General features: G+C 46.2%; 2 protein-coding genes across 5 annotated transcripts in view; both read right to left on the bottom strand.

Annotated features, from left to right (window-relative positions):
• CORO2A (coronin 2A) overlaps window positions 1-114 on the bottom strand; it is a 62,718-nt gene extending 62,604 nt beyond the window's left edge. For both annotated transcript variants that reach the window (XM_062600556.1, XM_062600559.1), the window contains exon 1: window positions 79-114. The gene's annotated coding sequence lies outside the window, so the exon portion shown is untranslated. The remainder of the gene's footprint in view (window positions 1-78) is intronic.
• Window positions 39-21,775, bottom strand: TBC1D2 (TBC1 domain family member 2). 3 transcript variants are annotated; one of them, XM_062600553.1, is made up of 15 exons: window positions 21,404-21,775; window positions 20,601-20,720; window positions 18,410-18,848; window positions 17,623-17,755; window positions 16,697-16,838; window positions 14,391-14,527; window positions 13,568-13,755; window positions 12,048-12,434; window positions 11,144-11,254; window positions 9,860-10,047; window positions 8,213-8,683; window positions 6,794-6,914; window positions 4,835-5,020; window positions 4,055-4,176; window positions 39-3,335 (listed from the first exon to the last, which is right to left on the bottom strand). In XM_062600553.1, exons 3-15 carry the CDS (start codon window positions 18,818-18,820, stop codon window positions 3,134-3,136), a joined length of 2,799 nt encoding a protein of 932 aa, XP_062456537.1. In that variant the 5' UTR covers window positions 18,821-18,848; window positions 20,601-20,720; window positions 21,404-21,775; the 3' UTR covers window positions 39-3,133. The 3 variants fall into 3 exon arrangements, with proteins under 3 accessions (XP_062456537.1, XP_062456538.1, XP_062456539.1); XM_062600554.1 differs by having other exon boundaries at window positions 4,889-5,020; XM_062600555.1 differs by lacking the exons at window positions 4,055-4,176; window positions 4,835-5,020 and having other exon boundaries at window positions 3,226-3,335.
• Between the last annotated feature and the right edge of the window lie 938 nt (window positions 21,776-22,713).

Raw genomic sequence — 22,713 nt, 5'->3', positions numbered from 1 at the left:
GCAATCCCAGAGCTTAGATTAATGCAGAGAGAGGCAGCTTTATTTAAAAAGCAAAGTCGTACATGCCGCAAAACTCACCAAGGGTTTATTCTGGAGTGGAAAGACACCCTTTTTATTCACAGATGCCACCACAGGCAGAGAGCGCCACTGGCCTCTGCAGGCAGCTCAAACTCTGCTTTTCAACAACAGATGGCTGGCTATGGCAACACAAGCTATCCTTCTGTCCTTCTGGCCAGGGTAACCTCTGCTCAAAATCTTATCAGCATTGACTGATACTCACTGCAGTTCCTGCAGAGGCCCAAGTGACTTATATAGGGCCAAGATAATTCCTGGCCCTGGCTCACATCTCATGACATGAGCTCAGGGCTTTCCAGGAGCTCCAAAGTTTGTGTACTGGAATGTAAGTAGAGAAGGGTCCCCAAGGACATGGTAGCTTGGCTCCAATGTGCAAGTTTGCACTGGCCTTGCAGACATTCATGTATCCACCACAATTTATTCAAGAACCATCACAAGTGACTGGATTCTGTATGGCCAGAGGAATGGCCTTCAGTAAAAAGCCACGTGGAGCAAAAACAACAGCTGGCCAAGACACACCAAAAAACAAAGCAAAATAAGAGTTGGGCAATTCCTGCACAGAAAATAAACATCTATCAGTCCTGAAATGTCCTTCCCTTCAGACTTTGATTGAAAATTATTTTCAGAACTCCCACCAGGCACAATCTCCATTTGTACAGCTCGGCTATGTTTTCTTTAGAAAAGTTTCATTTATTTTTTAACAAGTGATTATATAATACATCTAGACCTATGTATATTTATACTCTGCCTGGGTATGTCAGACTATGGCTTGGTCTTACAAAGCATGTTTAAAATGCCATTTTTAAAAACAAAAGGATGGAAGAAAAGATTTTTAGCCATTGCAAAAGGCTGTTTTGAAACACACTTGAAATGTTACTTCTAATTTCCATCATCTTGCTTTAAAAAATAATGCTTTTTGAATATCCATGGTAGGAACAAAAAGTTGCGTACGCACACAGGCACATTATAGTGTAAGTTAGTTATATTAGCAGTGTCATCTTTTTTTTAAAAAAAAAAAAAAAAAAAAAATCTTTTGCCTTTCAGGCTTGTTTTTCTGAGAGAATGTTGTCAGTCTCCAGTGACATTTTCTTCTTCTCCAACACTTTCTATGTGTGCAGCTTTCGATAACGTGCAGGGGATCTAACTTGCTTTTGCCCATTTAGCCTTGTGCAGGGTTTCCACATCTCCGAAAGTCTCATTTCAACTTTGATTACATCCACAGAGTGTACTTGGCCCCCAGACATCTCAACGCAAATTTCCTTGATTCTTGAAATTGCCCTGATTTGCCATATCACATCTAAGGAAGAGCTCAGGCAGACCACACATCTCAGGTGACTAGCAGACACCACTATACCCACTAGGTCTGTGATTTTGACTACAGCTACCTGGCTGAGAACATCATGGACTGCAAAATGTTGCTCATCTCCTCCTATGCAAGCACACATGACTTTATACTGCGGGTGGTTTAAGGAGCACCAGCCAGGAGGTATAACTGACTGAGTGGGCTCTGGTTACCAACTCAGTCTGAAAACATAGAGCAGGGACCTCCATTACAGTGGGAGTTGCTGCACGCTCTGAGTGCCAGCACCACAAGCACATGTGGAATAAATCACTGCTCCACAAGACAGCGAGGCAGCAGAATCTAATGCTGTGACATGGAAAAGACACTGTGTTTGTCTGAAGCACTAAGCACTGCCTGGGTCTAGGGAGGAGTGAACTTCAGGTAGGACAACCCTTCAGCCCAGGGTACAGGGAGGGCAGGCCTGGAAGGCAGGCGTGACAGATACCCAATCTCACTGCCAGGAACAGGCAGGGTGTCTGGACCCTGGGTGGCCAGAAACACTAACAGTTTTTCTAAAGAATCTGAAGCTACATTTTGTGAGCTAGTCCAAGTAGTTCAAGTCTACCCTCACACTGACGTAGCCTATGGGTGAAAGGCACCTTCATCACTGGAAACTTCAGAAACAGCAAAAAGAAAAGCATGGATTCTTTCAAAATGACAGGGAAATAAAATCAGGCCAAAGACATCCTCCCTCCCATGGGGGTTATGAATAGGAGTCAGAGATAGAACATCAATGTAGAAACCCAGCACAGTGGCAACATAACTGTGAGGCAGACAAAGAAGGCCAGACACTGACCTTAGCCAAGTGTGAAGCAGTTAGAAGACCCGCACAACACCAGTAGCCAAAGTTCCTATAACAAGAGGCCCTGATATCAAACAGGCTGTGGTTTCGCATCGAGATGAGAGCTCCTCTCCAGAGCAAACTCACCTCTGGATGGCGCAGCCCTGCCAGGGTTAAGCTAACCCACAGGTGGCTCTGCTAGAAGCTGAACGGGGTGGATGATAGCTTCAAGGATTTTCCGGCCCCACAGGGAGATACACCTAGTGCTCACTGGTGCAGGGACCAGCCACCCATGGACTCCCATGGGAAACAAAATGAACTGGAGAGGCAACTCGTTCCTCTCACAACCCATTTCACTTGTCCCAGCCTGAGTTTCACAGACAGACATCTTCCAGCTCTTCATCCTCCCTCAGGGTCCACAATCGTCTGAAGAATGTGGCATGACTCTGACAGCAATTTCAGGATTAAACACACAGTTTCCTGGCAGACTAGCCAAAGAAAGCAGCATGCATTCAAGAAGCAGATTCTCTCCCTAACCAGTTCAGAAGCTTTAGGCACCAGTGAATGAGTGCTCCTGGTTCAATATATTTAGTGATTTTACTTGCACATAAAGATTTCTTTCAAGCCTCCACCAGCAAAGGTAGAAAATTCCTGCCTGGCACTACGGGTCATTTGTATCCCATGAGCTTTTGACACAGTATGCAGGACAATGTGCACTGGGTGGGGGAACTGTGGAAGAGGATAAAATCCCTCTGAGACCTTCCGATTCACTATAAAGTCTGGGTAGGTCCCCAAGTGATCCTATATTTACAGCCTTGCTTTCAAGAGCAGATGAGCTGTTACTGGTATCACCTCCCCTCATTCACTTCTTACAGAGAGTTGCTATTGGAGATCTTCTGGGAGAAGGGAGAGGAGGAACTCTTTTTGCTGAATTTCTAAATTTCTTCTTCCTCTTCACTAACAATTTCTTTCAGGTCCTGAGGTCCCTGCTCTGCTCTCTCTTTTACATAGGCTGCCTTGATCTGTTCCAGTTCACACAGCTCTGTCTCCATCTCTTCCCTGTGCATTGTCCGCCGGTTCCTCAGTAGTTTCATGGGGAAGGGATTTAAGTCATTGAAGGCGATGTTCATCAGCTTCCTGAGATGGAGAAAAACAGGTCTGGTGAATTCATTTACTGGCAGAGATGGTACATGATACCCAACTGTTTTACAGGAATGCAGTTTGCCAGACCACCCCACTCAGGTGCTGCTTGCTATTTCCCACCTCAGGATGATGCAAAGTATGATCTCATATTTTAGCTTTCTGAGCTCAGAAGTCACCAAGCAGCAGAGGTCTAAAGGAACCACAGGCAATTCCTTCATATACTTAACACTGGCCCAAGCAGCACTTAGAACAGCCTTACACCACACCACCTTCTAACAACAGGGATACCAGTATGTAGAGATCATTCTGCCAGGAGATAGAGGATTGGAAGCCGGTTCTGATGGCCCTATGGGGAGGAAGATTCCCTACATTCAGCTCTTCTGATAACAGAAACCTTCCTCTTAAGTACATGTTGCTATTAAACGTGGTGCTGTATTCTCGTATTTCCCAAGAGCTACAGCTCAGAGAAACCCCCAAAACTGCAGAAAAAGCCTCAGTTGCTGCAAAAAGGAAGCTGGCTCAGCCCCTATGGCCTGCTCTGCTGCAGCACGCCTTTGCCCAAGTCAAACAGATTTGAAGTAACAGTATGAAGGGAAAGTCAAGAGGTATGCTGCTTTCTGTTAAAGGTCTGGTCACAGCTCTCCTTAGGCTGACTTAACACATAGGCAAGGATTGTCCAGAGATGGGGATCTGTCTACAACCAACTGTCCTACCTGCCATCCACAATCATCCTTGTGAAAAAACGTAGGTACTGGTAGATCTCCACATTGTCATGAATTCTTAAGATTTCCTCCTCATTGTATTTAAAAATCGCAAGAGCATAGCGGAAAATCACCTGGAGGATTGAAAGGCATTTGAGTGGGCCTAGTATTTGGCAGTGGAGGGACAAGGCCCTCCTGACGTAAAACATGGGGCGGAAGGACACTACTGCAGTACAGGCTGGATGTAGGGCCCCTCCCACTGTCTATAGGCAGTTCTAGGGCAGGCCTAAAAAAAGCACACAGCTGATCCCAAGGGAATGACCCTGACAAGCTGTTTTTCAACCCCAGAGTAGAGCAGATCTCCCACAAGGACCATGTAGGGATTCCACAATGTTTCCCCAGCTCTCCATGTACATAGGATCAATGTAAGACTCACACTTTTTAGGTAATGCTAACTCCCTGCCCATCTTCTGTTCCCTGCATCTTCCACACTGAAGGGCATGTGGGTTGCATAGCAGAAGACACCATGGCATGTCACAGAGCTGTTTCATAGCAGGACTTCATGCTAAATGGTGCTAGGTAGTATGCACCCTGTCAGGGACTATGTCTGCCTGCAGGTAGCAAGTATACAGACAAATAAAGAGGACTGTGGGGTATCGAGACACTTGACCAAATGGGATAGAACAACAGGCTCAACACCATGTCTCTTGGACACAAGTACATGCCCTTCATCCTGGTGTCATATCACAGGAGCAATGCAGATGGAAGGAAGGTCTACACTTAGGTTTCTACCTTAGTTCCCTCATACAAGAAGGCATCCCACACTCGCAAGAGGATGTCACTGACCAAGCTGTCCACAAAGGCCACTAGAAACCAATTGAAAGTGATGAGGGAGACATCAATCCGGTACTGCTCAAAATGAGCCATGAGGCGAGGCAGTTTCTCTGACAGGAGGTCTTTGAAGACTCTCTGATCTACCTAAAGTTGACAAAGAAGGAAACAATGAAGCATCTGGTAGGAGCAGTCCCGGTGCTGGAGTAAAGGAACAGAGCAACAGAACAGTGGCCCACACATACTACAGTACTCCCTGGTGCTGCCTTCCCCCTCTACACACCCTAGGAAGGCCAGAGATCACATGTCTTTCAACACCTCGAAGGAACTGAACACTGTACTTGAACACCACTGTAGTGCAAGATGTGGCTCTACAACAGGGCCAAGATACAAGCACAGATCTGTTCGTCTCACGCAGAGCACTATATTCCTTCCCAAACTCAAAGTCAAGACAGAAAATCTTGCCACATCTCCCCACATCAGTCTTACCGGGTCTTTTTGTAATATCAGGAGTATCTATATGAATGACTTGGCAAGCAGGAGCTGATCTTCTCACCTAGCTTCTCTTTGAGGGCTGAACTGCCTGTACTTCACCTCTGGATGCATCGACCAAGATAACGGAGTACCTTTGACTGGGTCTCTGACTTAGGTTTATGCAGGCCTAATCTCAAGGAGACTGAAGTTTAGTGAAGGGAAGTGCAGAGGAGCAAGACTAGGGTTAGTGCCTTTTTCCTACACTGTACAACTCTACTGCCCCAGCTCTGACAGCCTTTTCAGCTGTGGCACTGCTGTACAAGCCAGATGAGGTGATGTTTTTGGTCTTTCAAACCTGTGAGAGCTAAACCTTAACCAATTCTCTCAACCACACCAGAGCTTTGCCTTGTTTAAGCCAAACCCACAAAGTATTTGCATTTTTTCCCTGGCCATCACTATATGCTAAGTATTCAGCATTGCTTCCTGAATCCCACTACTAACACTACCTGCGCCAGATCAATGTGCTGTAGATGTTTTGCCGTCTGCACAGTGATCTGATTGCTTCCCAGGTCTTTGTGACCTGGCCTGTCCAACAGCACACCACTGTTGCAGTAAACATTAGTCAACCAATTCAGTGGCTCAGTCATCTATTTTGAGTCCAGAATTGTAATCCTTTTCTCCACAAAAAGTAAGGACACCAAAGTCATGGGTGGGCACAGCAGACTGGACACTGCTGAGTACTGATAGCACAGTACACAATTACAAATCAACTGACCTATAAGGAATTTATTTCGGCCTTGTGTTTACTTGAGAGTACATGGAATATCCAATCCAAGACGATACCCTTGAAAACTATGAAATACAGTGAATAAGAACCAGGAGGGCAAGTTTTCTCACAGAAAAACATTATATATCGGATGGCCAGAGGGCTTTGTAATCTGTGGGCAACCCCAAAGCTAGAAGTAACACTGCATTTTATCACGAACTGAGGCAAGAGCAATGAATACAAAAGTCTCAGTATTTTCCTCCATCTGTCCATAATACTCCAGAGTTGAGGTGTGGCTTGCAAAGACACACCTGAACGCTCCAGACTAGCCTTGGTTCATACTTAGTTCTACACTTTGTACCTACCAGGGTTTGTCACTTCATCTCTACTAGTCCCTCTTCACAATTTATAACTGTGCAATTAATGTGCACCTTCCTGCTGACTAACCTGACCCTCAAGCGATAGTTCAGTAGTGGTGCCCAACTTCCTAGTGCTGACGATCAATTTTGCTGCTCCTACACGCACAATGACTGCGTACTCTAGAGACCTCCACATCTTGATAATGGGAGGGACTGCAAGATGAGGTCATTTGTCCTGTGAAAAATCAGACATACTACAAGTTTCCTTTAGTATAAATCACTGCATCAAAATCTAAGCAGATGTGAAGGTGCCAGGCCTACCTGTGATGTTATCAGTGTGTTGCTGTAATAGTCTGCAGGCATTAGGTTCTCCACAATATGGACTAGGCACCAGAATGCAGTTTCCTCATCTTCCAGGACCAGGAGAGCAACAGCTGCCAATCTGTGATAAACAAGACATAGAATCATAGAATTAGTAAGGTTGGAAGGGACCTCTGGAGATCCTCTAGTCCAACCCTCAAACGAGTAGCCTGTACAGGGATCGAACCCATGACCTTGAGCATTACTAGCACCACACTCTAACCAACTGAGCTAAACCTAACCCCCTAAATCATCATAACACTACAATGACACTGCAGGAGGAGACACAAGCCAGCACAGGGACAAAAGAATTAAAGATTCCTATGGGCAAGTGTCTAGCTCCAGAAGTGTCCAAAATATCATGGCAGGACAGTTAGTCAGAGAGGCAGATGATCTGTTCTGCAACCTTCTGAAGGCACCAAGGGACTGTGATTTTCTTTCCTGTGTGCCACTAATGTCTGTCAGCAATTAAGAAGCACCAAATGCAGAGACAATGTGACAAAGTCAGATTACCTAGCTGATGGATTGTCTGTGAACCTGCCACATTTAGCAAAGTGTGCTGCTTTTCGCTATTTCAATACAGGAAGGAGCTCACTCTGTGACAGTCCATTTTACATGACATGGGTCACCTTCTTCTCATCCATCCTTCTACAGTCCTTATCTTCTTCAGCTCTGACAGGCAGAAGCTAGACTGAAAGGACGAAATCTAACAGTAAGGACTCTCTAAAGTGGAAAATGTCTTTCTAAAGTCCCAAAGAGTAACAGCAATAGCCTACACAGCCTCACATGAAAATACACAACCAGCCATTTCCTTCCTTGAAGATAGTGCCCAGTGCCACTTTTCCTTTGGCTGAACAGCTCTGAGAGGTCTGTTTTCATCTTTTCTGTAATCTTCTTTCAGAAGTGGGAGAAGCATTTAGATCCTCCAAGCCTTTTCTTCCCCAGGCAGAACAAGTGCAGTTTCCTCAGCCATGTGCTCCAAATCCCTCATTTCTAACACTTCCCAACAGTTCCTCCAAGCTTTCTGAGCAAAAAGTGGAATCACCAAGATATTCTTCTCCTGAGTACATTAAAACTTAAAAATCTGCCCCCAGCCTCATGCTGTTGTTTTAGGACTACCTCACCCCACCTTCCATAGCTGTTCCCACCTATTCTTTAACTATGGGGATGCTGGGTAAGTTCATCTTACTGCTTGCTTGATCCCAGCAACAACATTGGGTGAAAAAAACACCAACTGCAGAAGTTTGCATGAAAGCACCTAGAGACAGGGCAGATCTTTAGAGAGACAGGAGCCTAGGCTGTGATTTAAGCAATGCCAGAACATACATCTACATTTTCTCAGTGCCATCCTATGCAGAAGCAGCACACCTGATTCCTCACCTGTTCAGTCCCTGGCAGTATCCAATAGCAGGATTGTGCCAGGAGAAAGCTAGCAGCACCCTCCGGAGCTTGGGGATGAGTGGGGAGGTAGGAGAGGAAAAATGTTTGTTGTTGGTCAGTGTGCGGGGCAGGTCAAGCTCAATCTGCCGGCAAGCGGGGTGCTCAGTGCTCTCACTCTGCCTCAACAACCTCTGGTAGTGGTCAGGGGGGTGGCTGCAGTGTCGGCTGACAATCCACCTCCAGACCCGCTGGCGATGTTCCACAGGAATGCCACTTCGGATCAGACTCTTCAGCTCTGCAGAGGGGCTCAGCTCTCCAACACTATTCCACTTATCACGGAGGGGCTTCTCCACTACTTCCTGGCTCCGCAGGTTGTTAGATTTTATCTCCAGTGCTTGGATTTTGGCCAGAAGTTTCCAATCCTCGACTTCATATTCAGGCACAGTCATAAATCCATACTCATCATACTCACTGGAGGGGTACAAGGCAGAGGTTAATTCAAAGGCCAGTTCTAGTACCTGCATCCAGGATCACTCACTGTTTGGGGCCAGGCCAAGTAGAGCCTCCTGCTGTGCTTCTGTTGCCTACACCACAGCTCAAGTATTCCTCCTCAGCTTCTCCAGCAGCCACCAGTAAGAACCTGCCCACTGCCTCGGAGCCTTAGGGACATACAGGAGTGTGTGGCAATGGTGTAACCACGCTGACTCAAGCATGACTATTCTGAGCTACAGTACGACCTCTTCAGTCTCTCTCCCACCCAGTCTGCTGTCCTATCCCCAAAGTGAGTGACTTGCTCTACCTGTGTACCTGTATGGCAACAGTTCTGTACGAAAGGACTGCAAAGGCTTTGGGCTTTCAGGCCAAAGCACAAAGATGCACAGTCCCTTCTGATGTCTTCCTGTACATACTGCAAACTTCCTACTAATCAAAAAACTCCAGGAGTGCTGACAGTAAGACTCGCTGATGGTACCAGTCCTTGAGCAGGAATGCCTGCAAGATGTGATTAGATTCTAGCCAGTGACACCAAGCCTGGTCTTGAGGTCTCATCTCCAAAGCTACCTGGAGAAGTTGGAGGTCTGAACCAGGTAAAGAGAAACTATTACAGAGCTGGGACACTTACTGGGCAGGAAAGCACAAAAACAAATGCAACAACACAGTTTACGGGACCCCAGAAGGGCTGGTGACAGAGCCTTTCGGAGGTCTCCTGTCCTGCTCTCCACTCACCCTACAATCATTTCTAGCACTAGATCAAGGCAACCATTGCTTTGTATGCCTGATTCTAGAAAACACCAAACAATAAACATCCCACACCTCCCATGTGACCTCTCCCAGGGTGGCACTACCCTTTATGGAAGCAGTTTACCCTAACATTCAGTGCGAACCTCCTAGGCACTTGGTGGCTGTTGCCACTGCTAAGAACAGTTTGGCTGTCATATTTAACTGCCCTTTTCAGCAACAAAATTTTGCTATCAGACACTCAATGGCCTCCTCTCCACCAGACTACACCAGCTTCCTCAACCCCTCCTCATAGGTCACGGCTCCAAGTCCCTGCTCTAGAAATGTTCCTAGCCCATTCTTGCCTGCACATTCCCCTCCAGTGCCAGACTCCTGCAAAGAAGCAAATGTCCCCATGCTTTTGCCAATTACCTTACAGGGTTCAGGTTAAGACCTTCTTCTGCTCCTTCCTTCACATCCCACTGGAGTGCTTCCTGGATGAGGTTCCTCACCAACTCAGCATGGGAGTTGGGCAGGAGAGGCACAGCCTCCTGCAGCTTCCGCAAGACCATCAGGTATTTGCTCTCCATCTTGCAGTTTTGGGCTTGCAGGCAGGCACACTGAAGAGGAAACAGTGAGCTGGCTCACTGATGCCTGCATTGCTATTGCGCCTTTGTGCGTCCTTGGCACCAAGCCCACAGCATCCAGCTCTGAGGACTCCCACCATTCTGAATAACATGTTGCTGGTACTTGGGCTGCTGACCCCAGATCCTCAGTCTGCATGCAAAGTGAGCACCCCAGAACAGCAAGGAAAATCACAGGAAGTATTAGGCTGCATATAGAAGGGAAAAAGGGAGTATGGGATGCTGCAGCACTACCAGTTCATCAGGGTTTTGCCTCACATTGAGCATGGTGATCTAATTACTTTCCTTCTGAATGCTACAGTAGCTGTGGGACCACAGCAGGAGAGTAAGCACAGTTGGGAGTATAGAAAGTTTCAGAGGACTAGGAAGCAATGTATATAATAATTGCAATAACACTTCAGAAACAGCTATTTGCCCTGGTCCAGAATCCACGACTGTAGAGAGATCCTCTGAAACCCAGGAGGGGCAACGCAGGGAAAACACAGGGAATGCATACCAGCACACACCACCAACTTAGGGTAGTGTTTCAATAGTAGAATGTAGCACACCTCCAGGCAGTGATTAGACAAGTATGAAGGCAGCCAGGTTACGCACACTTACAAAGCTAGAAATAAGACAGAGCATAATAAAACATACGAATTGTGAACTAGATGCAGAATCTGTGAGTGCTGCCACCTGACAGTGCCAGGCCTAGTAGAAAAATCTAGATTAGATGCAGCCAGGGCTCAAATTAGCTCGGCAACTCCTGGGAAATATTTCTAGTTCCCTAAGCATAGTGTTGCTATTATTTTTTTTATTCAATCCCACAGCTGAAATCCAGAAGCTTAGGGTATGTTTCCCCATTCCTAGGAATGAACTTTGCAGGTATTTTACTTCTACTGAAGAATGAATAAGATCACATCTAATTTGGGAGCAACACAATGCAGAGAAATGGACAGAATGAAAAGTAATCTTGTGAACAAAGCGTCCTCCTGACATGTTTTGGATCAAAGCCCTTTTCACTACCTGCTTGGAAAGTATTAAATCAGTAACATTCAGCTCTCTCAAAGGGAAAAGAGCTATTGTGCCTCACCTTCATTAGAAGTGCTTTCTCATTCTCAGCAACACTTGTCCAGAGTCGAGTAACCTGATGGATCTCTGAGTTCAGAAACTGATTCTGTGTTTTGTAGGCATCAATATCATCCTGCCACAAAGCAAAACAGTCACATAATGGGAGTTGTTCCGGGGCTTGGAATCCTCTCCTAGTTCAGTTTTTAAATACCAAGAGGGATGTCAGGCATGGAGTGCATTATGGACAAGAAAATATCTCAGCAGTTTCACATTCTGTAGAGAAGATATGTCTCCCCAGGAAAAATATTACCTCTAAAGGAAATCACTAAATAAATATGGCACGCCTAAAGCAGACATTTAGAATATGTTTTGCAGACCTTATATACATCTTTAGAAATATATGATATATGAATATATAAATGATATATGATATCATTATATATATGAATGATATATGAAGCTACAGAAGCACCTAAATAAAATGAAATATAGTTTAGTTTTGTTCTGTGTTTTGTTTCTAAGATCTGATGTGACTCTCAGCCCCACAGCTGGCAGTAAACAAACACTCTCCCACAACACAATAAGCGGTTCCTCTGGCAAATGTCTGCCTCAAGCTAGTTCTCCATTATAACTGTGCATATGCTGACACCATAATAGGCTGGATCTGAAAGACACAGGATGTGTTGGGAAACTATTTGCAAGTGGGAAACACATGAATCAAGCTAGACAAGGCAGCAAGTGATACTGCAGCTGTGAAATGAAACAAGAGCGGACAAAGAGGCAGGCACCAAATGATGAGACCAAGTCAAACAAAACAGACACTGAGCTGAAGCTGAAACTGACCTAGATGCTTTAGAAGGAACACCCTTTCACTGAAGGAGGGATGGTAGAAATGGGAGCTGAGTGACCTGTGCCATACCACACACCTTTAAGTGCTCAATCTCCTCCTGCTGTTTATACAGCGTTTCTACAGTGATAGTGTTGGTTTCCTGCAGGGGATCAGAGAGCTCTCGGGCCATCTGCTCTGTCAAGGCCATGATGACTTGTTGTTTAGCATGGTTCTTGTCCATCAGAAGCTGCACATGCTCTTTGAGTTCCTGGATGTGGCTCTCCCTCAGTGTTAGTGTCTGCTCCAGCTCCTTCTTTTCTTTCTCAAGAGCTTCCAGTTGACTGGTTAGATCTGCAATTTGTCTCACTTTGTGGCGCACCAGCTCCAGCCTGTCCTTATCCTCTGCTGCAGTGAGGTACATGCTGGATACTCGCTTCTCTTGTTGGGCTGCCTCCAGAGCTTTGTGGAGAAGTTTAACCAGCTCCTGGAAAGGGAATGCAAACACATCACGATGATGTGCAGGGAACTGGCAAAACAGACTCCATTGATAGTAAATGAAATAAAACAGCTGAAGATCCTCAGGATATAGACACTGACTCCTTTCAGAAGCAAAACTGAATCACTGTACTTACCTGCTAGAGAAGCTCTGCTGTCAGAGCTGGCCCTGAGAGGGCTCTGCAGCAGGCAACAGGTAATTTACCTTTACACAGATTGCTAAGGGGGAGCTGCTGCTCACACTATCTGACTTTGGCTTTCTACAGTCATCTCTCCCCTGGGGCCCAGCAGAGACAAAAGAATCTGGAAATTTGACCAACAGTACGGCAGAATAGAAGGGAGAGGAATAATGAAGTCTGCATCTATCTGTGCTACCACACAGAAACTGCTGTATCCATTTTAATTTTCCCTCTGCCAGAATCCCCTCTCACTGCATCCCACAGGAAAGCACAAAGACTTGCCCCAGCACTATGCTGCTGATTTAATCTCAGCCATATAAGGGAGCAAAACCAGGATGTAATTGATTACCAAGCATGGAACCTGGCTCTCCTGTTTCTTCTGCTGGAAGAGTTACCAATATCTTTAGTGGGGAGCCTTCCGTTGTTATATGCTACCAGAGAAGAACCACACCGTTCAGAAGAAAAGGCCCTTGCAGGGAACAGTATGTGGGATTTCTGCAGTCAAATCATCTCTCAAAGCTGGAGCACTGTTCAGAATCACACGATCTGCTGCAACTAGCATAATACAAAAAGGCATTTCTGCCAGCACAACTGTAACAGTCCAGCACTGTATTTCAGCCATGTTCCAAGCAGTAGAGCTGCACCAGCTTGAAACTTGCAGAATGCCCTTGGATTTGCTCTTCCTCACTTTTCTAGCCTATCTGCTGGATGTGCTTCCTAGCAACTGCTGAAATACACTTTCTGTTCTCCCTTGCAACGGACACAGTCAGGCAGGACAACTCCATGTACAATGGAGTAAGACTAGGGGCTTCAATTGCCCTTCCCCCTGCCTCAGTGAGTGCCAGCTAAGCACTTTTCAATCTAACAGTAAAGTCTAGGGAGTCCTTGTGAGCAGTTTCAAGGTCCTATCCTTAGGAGCAGCAGGGTCCTAGGCCACACTCACCTTCTGTGACTTGACTTCTTCCGTGAGTGTCAGGATCTGTTGCTGTAGGACACTCACTTTATCTACTGGGCTCATCCCTCCATGCAACTCTTCAGCCAAGCCTGGGAAGCCACTGTTCATCCACTTGGCCTTTCTAGCCCAGTTCAATCTGGGCTCTATCCTCCCATCCTCCAGAGTCTCCTGCTTAACTGAAAGGAGAAAGAGTGATTTATATAGAACTGGGTTGTTACTATGGACTTCTGTGCTTTGCTATAGGGGAGACTTAAAACAGTTCAGCTTAGCAGGATGGCACACAGGACGAAGAAAACTGACTTGCTGCAATCCATGGGGCTGAAGCACAGATAGTAGAGAACAGCCATAGGTACTCCCGGAATAAACAAGATTATGGTATTTTATGGCAGTTGTCTACCCACCCTGCACCTCACCTATCTGTCTTGCAACAAATGCAAATTAGCATCAGTGGAGAGCAGAGGCTGAACCCAGCAGCTCCACTGCATGCTTGAGAAGAGAGGGTTGAAGAGGATGTGACTGTGCATCAATTTAATGTCTGTTTTGAAGAAATACCAGCATGGGCCAGCACCATGGGTGCTATTTTTCCTTCTGCTGTAGGTTCCAGAAGTAACAGATATGACAGATCCAACCTGAAGCAGAGTTAAAAGTACCATTCTTGTATAAGCAACACAGGAAGGGACCTGAGACAATATGATAAGGTTTTTCATGTCCCAAGAGGACTTGCCACCTCCTCCCTCCCTGTTCTGCTAGGCCTAATGCCCCACTAGAAGGTTGATACTCAGAACACTTCACACAGAGCAGTAACAGGCACCTGTACATCCTGCCTCCATTTCTGTCTCTTGCTCCTCATCCAGGTTCTTGGGATGCTCCTGGAATTCATCAAAGCTAAAGACATTCCCATTGTTCCCCCAGATCTGCTTGGAGCCACAGATACTGTAGACAGTATTTCTGAAACAATAAGAAATCAAAGACAGCTTAGTGAATAGAAGTCATGGTCCCTGCAGCCAGCAACTTCAGACTGCTCACTGCCTCATTGAACTTTCTGCTTTAACAAGTGTTTATGCTCAGTGGACGAGGACTGCTTGTGTGTTGTTTCCTGGCAGAAGAAATTTCCCATCCCTCCTCCCCAAATCCATCTCCTCTATGTGCTAAGAAACTAAACTGTTCATTGAATTGTTGGAGCTGAGGGGAGCAAGGTCTTCACTGGTGTAAACCAAGAAACTCCAAAAAATCAGCACCAGCGTAGCAAAGTATATCAGCTGATGATCTTCCCACCAGTCTTTGAGTCCTGTAATGAAGGAACCAGCTTTGGACAAAGGCATCAAAGGTAACAGCAGATCAACCAATCAGCCATGCTCTTTTCCCCCTTCTTTCTGTTTCTTTAGGTTACTGCCCAAATTCCCTGATACCAACAAAAGCCCAGCTCTCTCCAACACAGTCAAAATTGCCACAATGACCATACATGAAGCTGCCACATATCCTGTGCCCTGAACCACATGCCACAACAAGCTCAGTAAACCTTGATGCAGTAGAGAGATTCAGAAACAAAACTACAATCACACCTAGAATCAGTCCATCACAGACTGTTTGTTACAGCTGCTGCTTTTAGATATTATCAGAAGAGTTAACATTATTTCACAGCATCATCTAGAACCACAAATATGTGAGCATTTTCTGCAAAAACTCTACAAGCAAGCAAGATTGTGCCTATTTTCATACAAGTTTTTTCCCTTCCCCTCCAGTGTTGTCTCTCAGTTAAAAGAAAACAAGCCCCTTGATTTGATTTCTGGAAAAGGCTTGTTGTCAGCTACTACTTCCTGACTGTAAACAAAGCTGGTGTTTAAATATTGCTCTCCTTTTCCCTTGCTGCTGTGAGACTCTGCTGCAGAAAAAATAGCCATTTCTGACCACAGGGAACCTACTGGCACATCAAATCAGCAGACCTCCACTCCCTGTAGTCTGCAGTGAGGAATCAGCCTATGCAACTTTCCTTCCTTTCACCATCACATGCTTCACTGCTTTTCTTCTGAGACAGCAGCAACTCAGAGAGCAGATGAACTTAATTAGAATCCAACAATTTACACTCATGAAAACTCAATCATGAAAGTGATAGAGCATTCACAGACGTTCAGAGACAGCTGTGCAGTACAATTTGAAAATGAGAAGAGGCAAATGTTATTCAAACCAGTAAAAGAAAGGCTGAGGAGATATGCTTATAGTGTCTTTAAACAAAGTGAGGAGGAGGAAAGAATGCATAGCCTGCAATATAATACACCTGGTTGTGACCCTCTTTAGTTCCATGCAGAATTTTTCTTCCTATAAGTGTCAGCTCAAAGCCTTAGCAGTGGTGGTATAAAATCAGAAAAAAAACATTCCTCCAAAAACATTTGGCAGGTGCCAGACTACCGTATCTGTGACTACTTACATACTAAGAGTGATTAAATAACTGGAGGGGTTAAATTTAAGGAGATATTAACTGGTGTTGTCTTTGTGCAACCGAAACTGCTTAAGTGTTGTAATTTATGGCCTCAGCCGTGCCACACATTGCAAATGCACATAGGATGCTACTGGAAGTAGTAAGACTATTCAGATGCTTGAAGTTCAGCTTAGGGTAACAAGTTACATAGCGTCAGGACCATATACAGATTCAAAAGCCTCGTGCCTGGAATTTCTGCTTTGCATAGTGCATATTTGCATAGTCCATTTGCATAGCACAAGCTCCTTTGAAACCAGCGTAAAGTGCTAACGGACTTCTATCACTAGCCTAAAGAGTACGTCTGAACCGACCCATCTACCCTTCCAAAAGTGATGAGGAGACACACCACAGTATGCATGAAGATCACCATTTGCAACGAAGAATGCTTAACCAAGCTCTAGGCCTGCTGCCATGATCTTTGCTAAGACCACTATATAACGTGAAATGGATTGAAACAGGTGGACATGACAGAGCTTCCTGCAGGAAGTTTACATTCACGTAGAATAACCTTCATACAGCTGCACAGTTCTTCCACCCATAAAAATGTCCAATTTCACACAATACAGATTAGAGGAGAGGCACAGAAGGCACTAAGGCAGGCTAACATGTCAGCTGCATTGCAGTTTGCCTTGTGTACTTACTGTATCTCTGTCCAAGGGTGCTTAAGGGAGATGTTCTGCAAAGCAGTGGATGTTTGGGGTGCAGGCAAAGAGGCTGCCTTTAAACCTACTGCTTCTGTTGGTGTTTTGACTGGAGGCAGAAAGTCTTCACTGTCAACAACACCTACATAAAAAGGAACCAGAACACAAAAGTAAGTGAGTAAGACAAACTTCCGTTGGACTTAGGCTCCTTCACATGATTTAGAAGCCACATTTTCCTACATGTCAAAGTTCAGTGTACAATAGGCCAGCAGAAGAATGATAGCAAACCAGGTTTTCTTATTTTTAGATCAAATTACAGAAGGTTCTACGTACAAACACACTCATCTCTTCAGGGACAGTCAAGTGATCATACCATTTCCATATTACAATGACTAAACTTCAATCTCCTAAAGAAATAAGGAAGAGAGTTTTTACTGCTCCTGCTCCGTTTCCAAGCAGTATTTAATAGTTCTGATGTGCAGATAAACTGCCATAAGCACATTTTGTTGACCTATTACTGCCTACCACAGCGGAATGCCAAGATAATCAGAACTTTTTAAAGCAGCCACTTTGCTAAGAGGGAGGGGAATAGAGGAAGGGACTGTGTGTTTCAAAGAAAACATGACCTAGCCACAGCTAAACAGGTGTATATCCTGTAGTATGCACTGAACCACTACTGTGTGCACTCACATTTCTAGCAACATACACCCTTACCCCCCATTCCCACAGAATAATTTGTTGGCTGTAAGCTTCACAGACCTGACAAGAGGAACGGGATACACCAAATATGCAGGCTTGGCACATGAGGAAAATCAAAAGGGAATCCATGGAAAGATACCTGAGCATCTATCTTAGGCATTGATGAGGTATATCATTCACAACTGAGGGCTGAAAACAAAAGAAAGGCTGACATAGGTGACACCTACTTGTTCTGCCAGGCAGTGGTTCATTCACAAGCTGAGAGCTGCCCACAGGAAATCTGCTCTGAGCATTGCAAAATTCCCAACGTCTCATTTGTAGCTGCTGCAGCCAGTACATCATTGCCTGTTTGCTGATTGCCTAACATAACACAGAACAGGAAGGGGGAGGAGAAGGATCTCATCAGCACAAAGCACATCCTGAAGGGCTGATCATCACTTTGCTGTGCCAGTCAGCAGAAACAAAGGCCCAGCTGTGTCATGCCTATGCTGCACCTTCTGATCCTAATCCCGATTTAGGAGAGGGAGTAAATCTTCAGCATGGTCTCAGTCATAGGACCTCAGCAGGCAGCTGATCTTATTTTAACACTTTTGTGGCTACTATGCTCCAAGGTTAAGAGAAAATGGCAAAATCACATTAGCTGAGAATCACTCAGGCAGCTCTCTTAACAGATATTTTCGCAGAGATAAATACCTAACAAAGGTTCCTGTTGGAGAAACCATCTGATAAAGGGAAATGAAGTTCTGTTCAGCAAAGTATACGTGGACTGCAGGACTCCTGCATGATTTTAATTCAGCATCTAATTCACTTTTTAATGCCACTGTGTTAAAAAGCAACCTTTTAACAGCAAGTAGAGTCCCAGTCTTGCAGTAGCAGTGCAAACAATTCAGGACTAGAAGGGAACAGTCTAGGCTGGCACTAAAGTGAAACTCAAGCAGTTATCCTAGCAGAGGCGTGTCCATCATATCTGGGAATGTTTCATAACAGCCCCCAAAAGAAGATACTGCCCCTTACCTTCAAAGTAAAAACTCTGTTTGGTGTTCTGATCTCAAAAATTCCTTCCCCATTTTCTAACTTGCAGTCAAGACTGGCACTGGAGAGATCAATAGTCCCCAAAGGGTTGACATCCTGTGCAGTTCTGTAGTAGAGTAAGTGGCATTTGTTTTCATCATAAAAGAACCAGCGAGACTTCCAAGTCTTGATTGGCCCCTTGATGCCCAGTTTATTTAAATAGCCACAGAGTTTTTTTCTGAGTTTTTCTCTACCAGGTTTCAGCTGTACAGTTTCCAGTTCTTCAGGAGAGGACAGCATGTCTTTCTCTTTTACTGAAGCTCCATTGCTGGTGTTCCTGTCTGGATTTGACTCTGCTAATTTGCCTGGAATTCCACCAAGGGAATGTGCTACACTTTTTGGTCCTTTTTTCATCTCCTTCAGGAACTATTTATGTGCAGAACTGAAATAAAGCAGGAAACTCACTATGCAAATGAATAACAGCAGATCCCATCTATCATCATTATTATAAAACATGCAGCAGACAAAAAGTGAGGAATAAGCTGAGGTCTGGTGTATAACAAAAACTATTCCCTGGCTTTCACACTACTCAGCCAATATCACTGATTTGGTCACCACTCCACCCCTTCCTGGGCTCAGATGATGTCTACACATCTGTTTTCTTCATTTTTCATTCCTAAATCAGCTTAGATTAGCATCCAAGGAGCAGTATCACATGCTTTTGGGTGAAAAAAAAGTCTATGGGCATACCAAATAAATAGCAACAACTGAGGCATTTGAAGCCACAGACAACATAGTAGAGTAACAATTGCAGAAAAACATACCAGGTTAACAAGCTTTGTGGAGATACATATGTAGGTCAGAAAACTTGAGATATGAATATCCTAACATTTGCCCCATGTTTGCAGCTAATATTTTAAACTATGCTTTCTGCAGAAAAATGAAGCCTAATGCAGCATCCTAATAAATCATTTCTGACAGCTGAAGACTGTTGTTGAAATGTCTGCATGCTATCTGATATGGCTCCATCCAGCAGGCCTCATCTGATGGATTATGCACCAGAAAAAGGAATTCTGTGACCCTTGCAAATGACAGACTTCGTTGCTCAATGGCCAGAGTCCCCTGCTGGTTCATAATGTACATAATGTATAAGGTAGTTGCAGAAAAATAAGGCTGGAAGGGATGTGTAGAGGTCGGTAGTCCAATATTGCACTCAGGTAAGTGGCTAGCCTCAAAGCTAGATCAGGCTACTCTTGGCCACATTCAGTTGAATTTGGAACATATCCAAGATTGGAGATCCTGGGCACCTGTTCAAGTTCTTAATTATATAGCTGGTATGATGTTTCACTCAGAGCTGCCACCAGTGACCTTGTATAAAAAAAAACCTAGTATCCCAGACAAATATCTATGAATCTTTTTTTTTTTTTTAAGTAAAAATATAGTTTAAATCTCAGTAAATGAAAAGACTACCAGAGCCATCAGTTCTGATACCAACATAAGCAAATAAAATTATTCCAATATTTAGTTAGCAAGAATCAAACTACAGCCACAAAACCACTGAACAAGGCAGCCAGCTACATGAGGACAACAGGTAAATGGGAAAAAACAGGAAAACAGTTGAGATTATGTTAGCACAATGACTGTCCAAGCTCCCACTTTTAGGAACAACCTATCCTCATAACTGAAAGAACATTTACATTTCCTAGCACTGGCTAAGCCCCGTCAACTTTATTGCTGCCTCCCCTTGTTCCCCATTTGGTTTTTAGAGAACTGTATACAATGCTCCCTTTTTTGGAAAGATACTGAATTTCCTTTAGTCTATTCCTCTGAAATCCACTCATCCTGCTGTCAAATATACTCACAAATGCCAGGAACAGGCACACTTCAATGAGGTGCAGCTTCAGCCAAATTTCTGAAACACCCAGGAGCTTCATTTCTGAGTTAATTTTGTCCTGCTTAAAGGAACTATCACCGAGGAAAGGAGCAGTCTGAAGACTCCTTAACAGACCCTGGAGCTTTCATGGCAATATAAGCATAAGAATCTCCCATACTTCTCTGCCCAAAGACCCCAGGACACATCCACCACTTGCAAACATGACAATCAAAGAACCATTTGGTTCATGAACCACATTATAAAGGATCACATCCAAACTGCATTGCAAAGTATTCTAGAGATCTCCTTCAGTTACCTCACCTCCTTCAGAGGAGCGGAGCGACGATGCAGGCACCAACAGCAGGGCAACCACAGCCTTGGAAACAAACCCAACAGCAACACCAGAGGGGCTTGTGCCTCAAGCTTCCCTAGATCCACCTGCTGTGGGAGCACAGTTTGAAAGAGACATTTAACCAAAAGCAGTGCTGACAAAGATTTAACAATGAAAAAAAAGGAAGATGGGATGGCTGGCACAAGGGCAGTCACTACACCCGCGCCTCCCCTCTGCCTGTGCCTGTGGGAGAGCCTCCCACTCCAGCCATGCCTGCGGGGTGCTGCAGCCTGGCACTGAGCTGCACTGCTGGCACTGGGGACACTGGCACCACTGTACAACCAGCCCACGTGGGGGGACCTCAGTGCCAGGCTGGGCAGTGGCAAGGGGCAGCTGCCACACTGGAGTATGGGGAACCCACAGCTCCCTGATGGGGGGGGGGGGGGGTCAGAAGACCCATAGCTCCCCAACTCGGGGCAGGGGGCACAGAGGACCCACAGCTCCCCGACTGCAGGGGATGGGGGACCAACATCTCTCTGACTCAAGGTGATGGGGAACCCACAGTTCCTTGATTGGGAGGGACAAGAGACCCACAGCTCCTCGACTGGGGGGGGTATGGAGGACCCGCAGCCCCCTGACTGGGGAGTGGCACTGAGGATCCACAGCCCAACTCGAGGTCAGTAGATGGGAGACCCACTGCCACCGTTTGGGGGAGGGAGAGAGTGGTTTAGAGCTGCCCCAGCACTTGTTTAGAGGGTGTAGGCTCCGGGCCTGCCCGGCAGAGTACTGGTACCTGCTCCAGCTGTAAGGCTGTGGGCTGCACCAGGGACTGACCGCCCGAACATCCCTCTGCCGCAGATGACTGCCCCTTTGCTGCCGTCACCACCACCCTTCCTCGCAGCCTACCCTTCCTCGCAGCCGTCACCACCACCCTTCCTCGCAGCCGTTGCTTGTGCTTCCTGTTGCCGCAGTGGGGCTGGGCCGGACAGGGCGAGCCCCGCAGCCAGGCAGCGCAAGTTCAGAAAAGGCAACTACAGCACTGGCCCAGGAAGCATGACCAACTCTTCCCTGTTGGTCTTGAAAAAGCTGCCTCTTCATGTGACCGAGCCAGCCGAGGCAATGCCCAAGCAGCAGAAGGCAAAACTGCCCCAGCCACAGCATACAGACTCTGCATACAACTTCCACGGAGGAAAAAAAAAGAGAGAAAAAAAAAGATTTGTTCCATCACTGCAGCTGGCACACAAGAAGGCCATCAGCCTAGGTCAGTACCAGTGGAGTCTGGCCCCGATGCATGAAAAGGGAAGCTGCTATGGCTATGGGTGTGCTTGCACAAGGACTTCTGCTACCTGATGCCTGAGCTGCCCTCTCCTCCACACAACTGGGCCTGTCCCCCTCTCACAGTAGCTCTAGGGAAAGAAAGGGCTGCACAGCTTCCAAAAGAAAACATGAAGGGTGAGGCAGCACTGGCTATATTAACGAACAAAATGGGCAGCATCGCTGCAGCATTGCCTTGTATCAGTGTAGGCTGCACTGGAAGCACTTACAGCCTCATTTGCAGTTCCTCACACAGTTTACACCAACATGCCTGTAAAATAACCACTCTGCCTCTGACCTGAAGGGGAACGGAGCTGGTTCCAAGTCAGGTGTTGTCTCTGTCACCTCAGTGGCAACCCGGGGCAGCTTTGCAACCCGAGGCAGCTTCCTGAGGCAGGTAGCTTTACGGCTGCCACGAGGAGGCTCGCACCGGCGAGGGGAAGCAGTGAGGGGCCAGCATCACACGGCCGAGCAGACGGCGGCGGGGATCCACAGCCCGGCAGGGCTCCCTGCTCCCCGGGCAGGCAGCCCTGCGCCAGGCCACTGCAGGCCCGGGGCTGGCGCGGGGGAAACCTCTTTGCCCCGGCAGCCCCCTTCCTCCCCACCCCCCGCACTGGGAAAGCTTTTACGCCTCCAGGAGCGCGAGGTAGCGAGGCAAAACCGCCCGCGAGCGCCCGGCAGCTGCCAACCGCCGTCAACCGCCAGCCGCCCGCCGCTCCCCGCAGCCCCGCGCGTGCGCGGACCGCAAATGGCGCCTGCGCTGCGCCACGCATGCGCTGCCCGCTGAGT

Source organism: Rhea pennata, chromosome Z (genome assembly GCF_028389875.1).
Source record: "Rhea pennata isolate bPtePen1 chromosome Z, bPtePen1.pri, whole genome shotgun sequence".
Lineage (NCBI taxonomy): Eukaryota > Metazoa > Chordata > Aves > Rheiformes > Rheidae > Rhea > Rhea pennata.
The sequence above is the reverse complement of the archived record's forward strand: the minus strand, read 5'-3'. Positions and strand labels throughout refer to the sequence as shown.

Coding starts and splice junctions, on each gene's coding strand:
- TBC1D2 (XM_062600553.1), bottom strand. CDS start 18,820: ATGAAAAAAGGACCAAAAAGTGTAGCACATTCCCTTGGTGGAATTCCA. Junction 6,915..8,212: donor TACTGCCAGGGACTGAACAG/GTGAGGAATCAG, acceptor TGTTTATCACAG/ATTGGCAGCTGTTGCTCTCC. Junction 5,021..6,793: donor ACACACTGATAACATCACAG/GTAGGCCTGGCA, acceptor TGTCAACTTTAG/GTAGATCAGAGAGTCTTCAA.